This window comes from Nomascus leucogenys, chromosome 2 (genome assembly GCF_006542625.1).
Source record: "Nomascus leucogenys isolate Asia chromosome 2, Asia_NLE_v1, whole genome shotgun sequence".
Classification (NCBI taxonomy): domain Eukaryota; kingdom Metazoa; phylum Chordata; class Mammalia; order Primates; family Hylobatidae; genus Nomascus; species Nomascus leucogenys.
The window spans coordinates 19,993,632-20,008,115 of record NC_044382.1 but is presented as its reverse complement, the minus strand read 5'-3'; the positions used below and the strand labels follow the sequence as shown (position 1 = coordinate 20,008,115).

General features: G+C 38.5%; 1 protein-coding gene across 4 annotated transcripts in view; it reads right to left on the bottom strand.

The window, feature by feature from the left end:
• The window catches only part of EBF1 (EBF transcription factor 1), a 404,123-nt gene that overhangs the window by 69,731 nt on the left and 319,908 nt on the right, over positions 1-14,484 (bottom strand). For all 4 annotated transcript variants that reach the window (XM_030825784.1, XM_003268593.3, XM_030825793.1 and 1 more), the window contains exon 10: positions 12,305-12,431. In XM_030825784.1, the coding sequence (XP_030681644.1) occupies positions 12,305-12,431 (127 nt within the window). The remainder of the gene's footprint in view (positions 1-12,304; positions 12,432-14,484) is intronic.

Genomic DNA, 14,484 nt, shown 5'->3' with positions numbered 1-14,484 from the left:
AAGAAGAGACACATAGTATCAGTAATCAGGCCTGTACTTTGACCCCCAATATAGAACATTCCAGTAAGTCACAACAATTTTTTTTGCTTTGATGCTAGTAATTTTATTAAGGAAAATTTCTAAACCTTTAGATAACCCTCCTGTGTCTTCTGAGCTAACCAGTGCAAATGTTTCATTTTTCTAGTCTTAAAAAAGTAGAGAATCACGAGAATTACAAGCTTGCTGAAAACAGATTGTTCAGAGACACTCCTTCATCTAAACCTCCCTACAAGCTCAAAGAGTCATCCTGGCCTCATTGACTATTTTAAAAATCAATTAAAACTCAAAGGAAATGATGAACGTGTATAGAATGACTGGGAAGGCCATATTTTGTGCAGATATTTAAATGTGAATATATTTTTGGCATTAAACAAAGATCTAAATTAACTCCGTATTGACTGGGAGTTGGTGCTTCCTGCAGCTAACCACCGAGGCTGATCCCAGGTGGCTACGCCTAGCAAGTCAGGCCTTCCACCCGTGATGTAAAGAAGTTAACCACAGTTGATGTTAACAGGAAAAAGATGAACAATTACACGTGCCAGGTTGAACAGCAGTGGGTATGAGGGGAAGTCTGCTCTTCTGTTGTTGTTTCTGCTCATGATTTAGGGAGTGCCAGTTTCTGTCTACCTCTCATCATTGAGAGATACTGCAGAAAAACTCAGGCCTGATATTAATGGGATGGTTTCCACCTGCACTTTCAGTACCTTGAATAATATGACGTCCACGTAAAAGGGTGAGCCTACTTTATTCAAGTCAAAAATATCTGACTTGTGGTACAGATAATTCAACTCATACCAAGGATTGCACAGGGCTGAGGACCCAGCAATGGGAAAGAAATATCAGTGTGCTGAACTATATATGGGCAGATCCCCTGCCCTCCAAAAATGTTCTCTCATTAAATATTTGAGTATTTTTAAAGCAAGATACTTTCTCAATTATGTTACTTTAAATTGGTAGGGGCATGAAATAATCATAATCAATGGTGGTTTAGTAATGCTTACAGAGGTGCAGAAGTCAGTCAAGACAAAAAGGATTAGAAAGTTAATACAAATTTAGTAGCTTTTTAAGGAGATTGACCTCTTATCATTACAAATATTCCTCAAAACAAGCCTTTCAAATACTGGTTTTTAAAATATTGCTAATGGTTACTTACGGCTTAGAAAAAAAACTTCCAGTGAAAGCACCATGCATAAATTTAAAAAGAGGTGTATCACAAACAACTTAGAAGAGACTATAATGGGAGAAAAATGGCTCTGGCTTTGATTTAAAAAAAAAACTGATGAAAAAATGACTAGAAAAAGTTTGATTAATGGTGGAAACCCAAAATGCAGAAGTTGTATTTGTAAATGTTATAAATTATGTATGTGATATTAGATAGGTACAAGTAACAAAATTTATATGTGAAATATTGTAAGTAGACATTTGATAATGTATTGGTATCTATAAATATGTATATGGTTAACTCGCCCTGGAAGCTCAAAACTTCACTAGAAAAAAGGGAGAACACCATATATTTAGAATCACACTATATTCTGGCATAGCTGATGTTAAAAATTCTGAAAAAAAGACAAGATATGGCTGTCCAATGATAGAGGAATGATGAAGCAAATTATGATGCAGCCATCAGACGGACTATTATACACCCACCAAATGCATTCAGGGAGAATTTGAACTAACAGAGGAAATGTGTAGTGTATAATATAAACAACAAAGCAGGATGCAAAACTATATAAACCTATTGTGACTCGCTGATAAAAATATAGGAGTATTTTTTAGTACCTTCTTGTATACCCTTGAATACTTCCAAATAGTTTATTGGCTTTGAAAACCAAATCATGTTATATCATACTAAAAAGATTAGAGGTTCAAAACTTTACAGTGTTGCATTACATTGGCAAGAATACATATACAGCTCAGTTCCTACCTTTATTGTTAATAGCTTTCTCATCCCTTACCAGAAATTTATAATTTAGAAATGGCAACACATCTTAAAGATTAAAGCCATGTGATAAATAGTTCATGTCCCTTAATAACCAAATCTCATGCCTTAGATTGTGAGAGCTTATCTGTCTCTTCCTTCTATATGGTTTCTATATTAGAAGTAAGTACTCAAAAACATTAAGTGATTATCCCTGAGGGATGGAATAATGGATAATCATTATTTCATACTTTTTTGTATTTTAAAAATCTTCCATATAAGTATGCATTATGTTCACAATTATATAATTTGGTTAAAATATTTAAGGCTCCAGTTCCTGTCAGAACTCACGTGTCCTAGAAATACCCGCCACTCTCCCATCACCAACAACCTCATTTCAGGGAATCAGGCAATTCCATAAATTAACAAGGTAAAGTAGCATGCCAGGAGGCTTACTCAGTGCAGGCTCTGGTACCCTTCACCAGGGTCCAAGTTCTGGCTCCTCCACTTACTACATAACCCAGGAAGTCACTTCACCTGAGTTTTTTGGTGTTAAAAATAGGCTAATAATAGAGGTTGTCTTACACAGATTCTCAGGGGTGGCGCCGGGGGGGTGGGGGTGGGGATTGCTTTACATTTAGTAATTGTAGAGAACAAGAAGACTGAGAGAAAAGATAGAGTTAGTGTGAAAAAAAAAAGGTGTGGAATAGGAGAGAACAACAGGAGAAAAGTCAACAGATGTCAAAAGCCCACTGAAGTGGAAAACCAGAAGAGCCGGGAGACAAAGGAGGAGCTCAAAGCTCTAGCAAGAAATGCTGCTGGCCTACGGAGGATCAGAGAAGGACCTACATTGACGTACTTTTTGTTACAATTTTGGATTTGATTACATTTCAGATATCGTGAGGGTTTTAGATGAGTTTCATTTTAACTTATAAAAAGCGCAGCACGTGGTGGGTCCCGGGAAGCAGGGGAGCATGATTATGGAATTCATTTACCTTGGAGGTTGTTCAGCTTGAAAACAGAAGCAGTGCCACACTATACAGCTAAATGCTTTTGGGAGCTGCTCCCAAGCTCTCAGGACACTGGGCCCTTGGAGCAACACACACCCACTCAGTTGGGGATGGCTGATAAATTTCAGATCCTGACCCCAAATAATCCAGGTGTAGGACTTATTGACCCTGTGCTGTGGGTTTTTCAGAAAGAAAAAGAGAGGAGAAACCAAATTCCAGGGGGCTATGCTTTAACATGAAGATAATGATATATCTCAGTATAAGGTTCTGCTGGGGCATAAGATGATTATCAATGACTAAAAATTGTTTTAAATTCATAACTCCCTGATATTTATGTATTTTCAAATGAAAAAAGAAATAATATGATGTAAGATATAAGTATTATGGTAATAAGTCAGATATATGCATAGGAAAAATACTGCAAAATATATATCATTAAACAATATTAATAGCTCACATTTATTGAGTGTTTATGTTACAAGAAACTGGTAGGAATGTAAGCAATTTCAATATTATTTTAATTATGTTTTATTGGTGCTTCCTAAATGATCTGAAATCAACATGCATAACTTTACAATAAAGAATGAAAAACAAAAGTGAATGCCCTAGCGGGTCCTACATGTCTTCGTTAACTTTAACAATGAACAGGACTGGCATCTACATCACTGCAAACACAGATAAGTAAAATGAATAATCCTCCATCAAACATTTGGAATACATCTTAGGAAAAGAGGAAAAGAAATTTAGAGTTCCACTTCCTCCTCCTATTCCACAATATTTGAGAAAATTTCAGGATATACAGTCAAAAGCTGAAGGGTTAATTTATCATGATGCTCGGTTTAAAAAAAATAAACTTGAATACTTCCAAATAGTTTATTGGCTTTGCAAACCAAATCATGTAATATCATACTAAAAAGATTAGAGGTTCAAAACTTTACAGTGTTACATTACATTGGCAAGAATACATATACAGCTCAGTTCCTACCTTTATTGTTAATAGCTTTCTAATCCCTTACCAGAAATTTATAGTTTAGAAATGGCAACACATCTTAAGATTAAAGCCATGTGACAAATAGTTCATGTTCCTTAATAACCAAATCTCATGCCTTAGATTGGGCCAGCTTATCTGCCTTTTCCTACTGTACGGTTTCATTGGTAGGAAATACTTTATATCCTTATTACATGAATGATGAATGGGACCATTGGTTATGGTCTGTTATTTGCTTGGCTGTAGTCAATATGTTTTCTTTGGACAGGGATTTCTGTGATTTATCTCTCTCCTGGCCTTATCACTTATTAACTCTGAGTAGACAGGAAAAAGCCAAGGTTGTATATAAGGCCTCGTGGCCATTTAGACCTCTAATGTCAGTGAAAATATCCCTTTTAATGATCCTGTTATACTAGCTACTCAAGTCCTGATTACACTCCACTCCAAATAGGAAATAAAGGTCATATTTCTTGGAAAGTATATACGTAAAATATGCAAAATAATATGCTTCCTTCAGATCAGCTTTATTCTTTGCAGAAATGGCTCTGATTTTATAGCTGTCACGGAAGTACAATGGTTACTTTCAGTGACTTTTGTTGTTGTTGTTCTCATTATGACGCCAACAGTATTTAACTGCACAAATGCCAGCAGATTCAGAATCACTGATCACATCAGCATACATCTGATCAGGAAAAAATCATATTTTGTGGGGAAAAAAAAAAAGGAGAGGCTTGGGACCTACCCTTAGTATCACAAAAGCAAAAAGAATAAACACTCCCTCTGCCTTGAATTCTTTTCTGTGTGTGTAAATGGTTCATTTGGAGTAATATTTAAGACATGTGGACAGGAGCAGCCTGTGAATTTTTCTTTCTTGTTGGGTCTATTCCAATTAGGACACTGCTAAGGCAGAGCTGCTAGTCAAGTATTCATTACCCAGCCCTCTTTCGGCTGAATCCTAAGTGAAAACAATCTGACAAAAAAAGAAAACACATTCTTGCCTTCCTTTCTCCAATTCTTTCTGAGTTTGCGTAGGCTTGTCTTTATAACAGTTAACATATGTATAGAATATTACGCTATGCAAAATATTTTCATGGCCATTTTTTCATTGATACTCACAAGATCCTTGGGATGCACAGAAAAGTGATGGCCCTACCATCCCTTAAGTTGAGGAAGACAAAAATCTAGCAGCTTTAACTCCTCTGTCTCCCTCATCCCCACATCTAACCCATCAAGTCCTTTCCATTTTTCCTCTTAAATTCCTCTTGATTCCTCTCACTCCATTCCATCTCCACTGATTGATTACCACCCGAATCAACGTCACCAAATCTCTTTCCCAGACTACTGCAATGACCTCCTAAGAGGCCGTCCAAGATACATTCTGGTCTCTTATGCTTCTTGAAGCCAGAGTTAGTTTGTTCTCAAAATGTAAACCTGGTCACATCCACCTGTCATTTCAGACACTTCAAAACTGTCCATTATTCTTAAGATAACAACCAAACTCCTCCCCATGGCTTATAAAGTTTTGCATACCCTTGTCCCTGCCTGCTTCTCACAGGCTTCTCTCTCACAGTTCTCCTCCTCCCTCTTGATTTTCCAGCCTCACTGCAATTCTTACAGCCATCCAGGGTACCGTGTTTCCTCCCACCCAGGGCCTTCTCATTTGCTCCCTCTGCTGGAAGGCTCATTCCCTAACCCCATGCTACCCCCACCCTTCACTGGTTGTTGGGTTAGCTCTTTGTCATCCTTCAAACTTCAGCTCGTGCAATTTTTCCTGTAGAGAAATATCTCTGATGGGTCAGGGCTCCTTTATTATGTGCTGATCAAGAGCACTGTTTCTTTCTGGACACGTACCAGGTTTGAAATAGTAAACTTATGAACACCCATTTTCCCTCTTAGTCTTTAGAATAAAGAAAACAGGGATTGTGTCTGGTTTTGCTTAACACTGTTTTAGGACTTGGCCTAGAACTGGTTTAGAACATTGCCTAGAATAGGACAGGCAATCCACAAACATTTGTGAGGTGAATGAATGAAGTAACAAAAGCAAGTAGTAAAATCAGAACAGAACACAGGTATTTTTATTCCTATTCTAATGCCTAGAAAGAAACAATGTCTTTACTCACAATCCAAGCTGACACATACATAACATCAAACACTGATGACAAATTCTTTGGATTTTCAAAAATATATATACCCACTATCTGCTTTTCTCACTTACTTTTGGGGAGCACTCGTACTGGACCAGGTACTCTCAGGATTGAATCAAATACATTAACCCTTTTACTCCTTAGGTGAAGGTACTATTAAACTAGCTCCATTTTACAGATAAGAAAATGAAATTTATAATATAAGCCAAATCTCATTTTTTTAAACTATGTTCATGCATGTAAAACTTCAAGTAGAAAGGGACAGATTCTTAATTAACAGCTCTTATTTACATTCCATGTTATCCAGAGGACAAAAATCAATGAAGACCCATTGATCCTGAGCAATATGTCAATTATTAGCACTTATTACAAGTAAAATGCTGAGCCAAATCGCTTCAACATAGTATATAAAATAAGATTGAGGAAGAGTTTCTCTTTCTTCATGAAGCTTGTGGACTTTTTATGATTTGTCTACCTATGAACAGAACAAGAGAGCTAAGGACAAAAGGAAGTGAATGATGAATGAGATGGTTTTAGCACATGGGACAAAAGAGATTCAAGGACAGAGACTCTCTCAGTCAATCCAGATGAGTTACAGGGAGCACCAAAGTCATTCCAACTGACTCATTGCACAATGAAGAGACCGGAGTCCGGAGCACGTAAGCAACTTGTCCCATAGCTAGTGAGTGGCAAGGCTGGCATACAACGCAAGCCTCACTGCTATCAGCCCAGGGCTCTGTCCACTATACCACAGTGGTCAGAGAACACTTCAGAGAGGTAAGAGTTTGAACTGGATCCTTCAGGTGAATCACCATGTCCAAAGTAGCTAAAGCGAGCTGGAGGCACAGCAAGGAAACTGGTTTGACTGGAGCATCATAAGCCCTAGCCCCAGAGCACAGTGAGCCAAACATTGGGACTTGGGCTACATCTTACATACAGTGAGCAAAGAGGGAAGGTTTCTCCGCAGGGTAATGACATGAAAGTGGCTTTTCAGAAGCATGCTGTGACAAAGAATTCGTGTAAGAAAGGCTAAAGTGCAGGAGATCCATTAGGTGCAAACTCCACTTCCTCCCTAAAACCGATGACTTTGTTCAAGCCCAAGGTGGCAGCCTTCATTTTGTGGAGGAGGTTTCCAAGAATGAGAAACAGAGCTTTCTGGTGAAAACTCTTGAAGCTGGAGTTGAAGCTGATTATAACCTAAATACTTTTGAAGAGAGTTGGTGATAGGCTGTACTCCTGTTGCGAGGACCTCCAGAGGAGGGGCTGAGATGGAAATAAGAGAACAAGCATGTGTTGTTCCCTAAAAAAGTTAACACCAGAGAACTTTACAAATCAGGAGTATCTGATTAAAATATTAGCTGTGTGATGCATTCCTGCGAAAATATTTGTTTTAAGCAAATTATTACATTTACACTTATGCATTTCTTTATCTTGCTACTTTATTTACACTTTGCTCCTTTTATTTGGGGTTGACAGGTGTTACTTGTTTCTTTAAACTGATGCCTACAGTTGTGTTACTAATAATCCCAAAAGACATTTCTTAGATTTCTAGGAAGATGACGAGGATGATAAACAATCCGTGGAAAATAGTTATTCCTGGTAGGGACTCAGAAACAAAGGAATGAATCATAATGGCCACCATTTATTAATGGAAACTACTAGTATCTAGCCTCATGCTAAATACAGTTCCGTGATCCTAAAACTTTACATATGTTTCCCTGATCCTAAAAACAACCCCAGCAAGGTATTATTATTATTTCCTTATAAAGATAAGGTGACGGTGGTTTAGAGGCATCATATGATGTCCCAAGGATAACCTCTCTAGTAAATGGTAGATCTGAGAATTCAATCTATATCCATCATCTTGAACCTAAGCAGTCAATCAGTATGCAAGGTACTATCCCCTTAGGAGGGAGGGAGGAAAGGATGAGGGGAGTAAAGAAAAGAGGGAGGAAGGCAAAAGGGAGATAGGGGAGATGAGAGAGCAAGAAGAAAATAAGAGGGATAGGGAGAAAAAATGGAAAACTTAAAAGTCATAGTGAAAGCTGTCAAGTTCCACAGAGCATATGCAGACAAAATAGCCCCTCCTATGTGCAAAGCAATGTGTTATGCATTGGCAAGGGATGTGGAGTTATTTTGGGCACAAGGTACAAACAGGAAGTATTTCCACGAAGAATTCTCATTTCGAAGTTAGTTCACAGGCTAATACACAGGAATGTGGGTTAGTCCTTCCACAGGAACAGGAAATTGAGTGAAAAATGTTTGGAATTGGAAAAGTTAGTGGTAGTAAAGATCTGATAAGTGACCTAACCAGACATCTGAGTTGTTAGATAATCATTCATCACCGTTTTCACCAACTTTTGGGGGGTCAGGTGGTGTACAGCTCTCAGGGTACCCCTAGGCTGCTCAAACCTTGTCCTGGTGTCCCATTCTTTCAGTCATATATTCCCTGAGAATATATGAAAATTCTTACAGAAAATACAACTAGAATGAAGGCAAAACATGCATTTGGAATTGGCCACTTCTTATCAGGAAAACCAACTACAAAAACTTTGAGGAAGCAGCTGAAGGTGCCTAAGAGTCTTTTATTAGCTTCCAAGGCTACTTAGGGCTTAGCAGGAGAGATCATGATTCTAAAAGATCCAAGTCACTTAAAGATGTAACACCTGCAAGAAAACAAGCTGTGAGAATAATAAAGGTATTAGGGAGAGCCCTTACATGGCAGTGAGGTTATAGTGGATTTAATTCCCACTGGACTGACCAGAAACAATAATAGGGATTTGAAATCAATCATGTGATTAGATAGTGTTTTTGTTGCCTTCTCTTAGAAAACATTTATTGAAAATTAAAGTCGGCCTTGCCCTACATTTACATAACAATAACTGGACACAATAAAGTAAGATCTAGAAAGTGCTATTGAGCTTTTCTGCTTCTAATCCAGTCAGGATTCACTTTCCAGAGTCTGTGCCTCTGATTGGACAAACACAAGGGCATGGCACATTAGCAGCCGTGGATTCCTCGTGTGTCTCTGGTCTGAAGAACCAATGAGGGAGAGATGTATGCTTGCTTACCATCTTCACAAGTGGAGCCAGCTTGCAGGCAATCTGTGCTTGGTCAGATTCTTCCCTCCCCAAAAGGTCTGCCTTTATTAGTATAGATTAAGCCATGTTGTTCTTGCCTTTTTTCTTCTTGTTAATGCTATGGACTTTTAGAGACATTTACATCTACAAATGCCAACTCTCTCTTGCATACTTTAAAAACAGCAATAAGGCCTTAGTTTGGGGTGTTACTTTTCAGCTCAATAATATTTTTCAAGGGAAAAATTCCAAGTGATATTTCACTAACAAAGAAGAGGGTTAGCTCACCCAATCCAGAAAACCAAGGCTCACATCTTGAAATACTATGGATGTTAAAGAAAATGAAGTGTGAACTTCTGTGGGTGGACAAAGGAGGCATGCTGTACATTTGCAATGATCTGAGCAGTTGTTTGGATACAAAGAACAGAGAGGTTTTATGAGCCACCTCTATACCCTTACTATTAAGTGGTGACAGCAGAGGTAAACTGAGTAAATCACAGAGGCCAGTAGCCCCAGCCATGAACAAGCAACGCATGGTAGAGGCATTTAATGCTAATGATCAAAAGGTCTGTGTGTAGGTCACCAGTGAACACAGATTCCCTTTCATCAGAAATGATGTGATGTCACAATAACTGTTAACAGCCAAGTAACTATACCAGAGGGGAAATCACTGTGCCAATTTCTTCAGATTTTTATTTTTCCAATATGGGGAGAGGTTAGAACTCTCTCCTAGAATACTTAAAAAAAAAAAAAAACAAGGCTTCTTGCCTGGTGCCCACAGTTTGAGGCCAGATCACCAGAAGCATTTTTTCATACCTTAAATTTCCCACAGATGTACACACGTGCATATGCGCCAACTTATTGCTCTTATCCTTAACTACTTTTCTAGACTTGAAAATCCAACACTTTTTTCTTAATTCTAGTGTGATATAGATTTTCTAAGATGTGATTTCTTAAACTGACGGCAATTTTTTTTTTTTAGTGTTTAAAAAAACTCCAAATATTGATGGATACCTAGCCCTTTTCTTTTGAGAACTTAAGTAATTTAATGAGGGTGATTTTTTTTTTCTAACTTTTATGGCCAGGTGGCTCTAGGGGATATTTTGTTGAAGACTGATTAAAAATAATTTCTTCTAAATGAGACCTGACCACAAAATGTAACCATTAATGGGCAGGGACGTTGTCACCAAAGCGGAAACCATGCCTGATTGCCTCCTGTACCTCCCACCACACAAGCATTTTCTTCTTTTTCTTCTCCTTTTCTTGTTCTTAATAGCTGAGTAAATAAGCAGCCAGCGAGGCCTAATGTTTTCGGCCAAAAACAGAGTCCAAACTTCTCAGAGAAAACATTTGGCCTCTGTGGTTTTGAAATATGTTCCAGAACACCGAGTTCAGTGGGGAACACTGTGAAAAACTCCCATCCATTGGAATGATGCTGGGGAATGTTACAGTATCAGAAGTTTCAATTGGTCCTTTTCCTGCAGCCCCATAATGAGACTTGTAAAACACACACACACACACAGACACACACACAGACACACACACACACACTGCTATGTGGAAGTTCTCATGGGAAAAATGAATGGCAAGAAATCCTAGCTTTAAAAGAAACAGCTAATCTGCTAGTTTGATTGTTCTTCAAAACTTGCGCTGAACCAATGAGCCTAATTAAAAACACTTGGCCTACTTCTATAAAGCATCATAGCTTTCTCTATGCTTCGTTTGTATACACCACAAAACTCCAGATAGACTATTATTTTTTCAAGTGCTCACTAACAAAGTGCTGACTTTGTTGGGATGGCTGAGCTAATTTCTTGAACTCAGTGTGAAACCTTAGCTAAACAAAATTGTGGTAATTTTCCTTAATTTGTAAAAGTGATTGGAGTGCAAACAAAATTTTCCTCTTGGGTCAATCCTATAATTTTCAATTAACTAAAACTAATCGTCAGGCAGGCACCAAACCTGCATTTTGTTTAAAGGGCTGGGAGGCATTTCCAAGGGTCAGGATGCATTAATTGTTTTTATAATTTCGAGAGAGAGAGAGAGAAACTGGGTGACTAAGAAGTATGTTTGGTTTTACTCCTAATATTGAAATACAAGGGAAAGATGCTCTGAAGTAAAATGTCACAGAAAAATAAAATTCACCCACTTAATTGTATGGTTATAATTATGATTTGTTAACTGTTATCCCTTCACTGCTCTGTTATCTCTTTGTGTGAAAGCAACTTCCGCCGTGTACTTAGTCTGGCCTTGTGGTCTTTTACTGAATGGAAAAGGAAACCTGGGACCGGTTCGTGGAGACAGCTACCACTATCCAAGGATGACTGACACTAAGCAGAGGGCCCAGAACCTCACTCCACCTGTGGTTCTTTGACCAGCAGCATTAGCCTCACCTGGGAGCTCTTAAGAAACAGGATCTCAGGTTCTACCTAGACCTACTGTAGCAGAATGTGAATTGTAAAAGATCCCTGGGTGTTTGGTTTGCACTTCACAATCTAGGGATCTCTTAGCGTACACATTGGGCACTCAGCCTTTTTACTTGATGTCATTCCACAGAGATGCTGCCTGGTTCTCTCTGTCTGATGGGAGGGAATTCACATTCACTCTGAAACCCTAGCTTCTTGCCGCAAGGCAGAGCCATGTGCCAAGGCTGTTTTGGGAGGACAAAAATGCAGCATACTCGGAAAGAAGGCACCAACCCAGAATTAAATATGAAAACTACCAATTGTATGTAATACAAGTGCAGTGAACAGGCTAGACGAAAGACGTACTGTTCATGAAAGCACAAACCTACTCCATAAAGCAAACAAACCCTAACAAGGTGGCTTAACATCCAGAAACTCAGGATTAGCTACACCTCTTTCCCCTTCTCTTATTTTTCATGTGGCATCTTTAGGTATCCAACCAGTTATTTCAACAGAACCTGCCATTCAACATGGACACCTAGATGAATTCTTAATACAATAATAAAAGCACCATGTTTGGTCATACATATGGTAAAATGAAAAAAGAAAGCAGGCTTTAACTAGATTTTAAAATAAAACAGATGCTTTTATACAGACAAGATAAGGGGAAAGACCCCACAAGACCAAGGCAGTTCTGTGCTCACCATGTGCAGTGGTTCTTACCTGTGTAAATGAATCTGCCTGGTGTTCCTTTGCAGAACTGCTTAGATTTGTAGGACAGTGTGACTTCCACAACACCAGGGATGTGTCGAGGAGGGGTCTGCACACGGATGGCATGAGGAGTGATCAACTGGAGGAGACATTTGGGGGGAAAAATTGTCATTGCAATATTTAAAACTTCACAGTCTTCCTAACAGCTCTCCATAAACAAAGCTTTAAAACACATAATTAACGTGTCTATGTTTAAATCCAATCTTGATGGAACCTGCATGAAAGACACTGACAACAATATTTACAAATGCTCTGAGTACAGCCATAACAACATTATGTGGGTTTTCCTACATGCCAGGCCCTCTGCTTCCTGGTTTGAACAGGGAACCTGGCCTAATGAAATGATTTATCTACTACAGGATATCCTTTGGAAAATCTCTGAAGCAGACACCCAAATCAGAGCCGAGCTTTGCCATGCCTCTCCAGAAGTTGATGGGCCTGGTGTTTGAACTGAGCCCGTCAACATGTGGAAAACACAGAGGTAGGGAAACAGCAGGCCAAGGCACTGTGATTAGCTGCAGAGTGCACGTATGAAGTACCCCTGAAGACCATTTGGTGTATTAACTACCAGAGGCACAATCAAAGAGCTTTACAGGGGAAAGCAAAGAATCTGCCTCCCTAGAATAGCTTAGGGATCTGGCAGAACTAAGGACTCTCCATAAAAGGGAAAGGGAAAGGGAAGGCTGGGGAGGCTGCGGAATGATCACTGGTCCATTATGCAATGCCACGTGCACAATGAGAAAGTTCATTTCTGAACTCTGTTGGCAATCAGATTACACCATGAAGCAGAATTTATTTTGTATTACTCTTATCTTTGTTTACATAACTAAAATGTTATTAATGGCCATAAAACTGGCATTATCTGGTTCTTTGAAAAATCCAGCCCTGGTATTTGACTGGTTGACCTCTGATGGTGCTGGATTCTACATGTTCTCTTTCTATGGGATTCTGCAATTGTCTACTCTTTGACTCCTTTCAGATGCAGTTAGCTCAATATTTGTGGTATTGAGTCCACTGCATACAGTGGATAATTTATATAGTATACACGAGTTTAAACTAACATGCTTGTGCTGTTCTCATGGGGATAACTTAGAAAGGGCTCTTATTTCAATGTGCAAAGCAGGCCCAGTTCAAGTGTTTTGCCCAGAGAATCACAGATAACACCATGAGAGGCTGGATATAGCCAATGGGTCCCTGACTGGATAAACTGTTCTAACACCAAGTCCTAGGGAAAATAATTTGAAAAAGTTGTTATTGCTAAAGCCCACAAGTAATTTATATCAAATGTTCCTTCTTGAAACAAAGAAAAAGTCATATCTGCATAAAAACCATTCTAACTTAGCAATTACAAATGCCTTATCCTCCTCCATAGAATATATACAGCCTTGGCTTATTTGCTGAAGATGCACAAAAGATATTTCAGTAAGACCGTGCTTATGTGGAACCCATGAAGACCGAGTTCATCTCCATGGCTTAGTGTTTTCAAAGGCTAAGGTTTCACCCAGCAAAACACAAAAAAAAGTTTCTTAAAATTTTATTCTGCACAGGAACAGAAAACCAAATACCGCATGTTCTCACTTATAAGTAGGAGCTAAGCAGGGCATACTCATGGACATAAACGTGGCAGCTATAGACATTGGGTACTCCTAGATTGGGGAGGAAGGAAAGGAACAAAGATTGAAAAACTATCTGTACATTGCTCACTACCTGGTTAGCAGGGTCATTCGTATCCCAAACCTCAACATCAATATACCCATGTTACAAACCTGCACTTTTACCCCCTAAATCTAAAATAAAAGTTAAAATTATAAAAAAAAGTTCTATTCATATTGTTAATTCTTCCAAAATGCATTGTATGCTTTTAAAATAAGCAAAGTGTGTATAATTTAACTTACCCTTGGTAAATAAAGATCATCATTTAGAATACCCTGTATTATATCTTGCTGTAATATAAAAAAAGCCCTAAATGACTGTTGAGGTATGAAGAGCTATTTATCCCTGTACTAAATGGCTCCAGTTTTCTAAGATTTTGAAATTACTTCTCTTTTATTCTGCTTCTTTGTCTTTTTTTTCCTGTTGTTCTTAGCACCTTCTAATTTGCTCTTGTAATCTGTGAGCGTGGAAATCAGGAA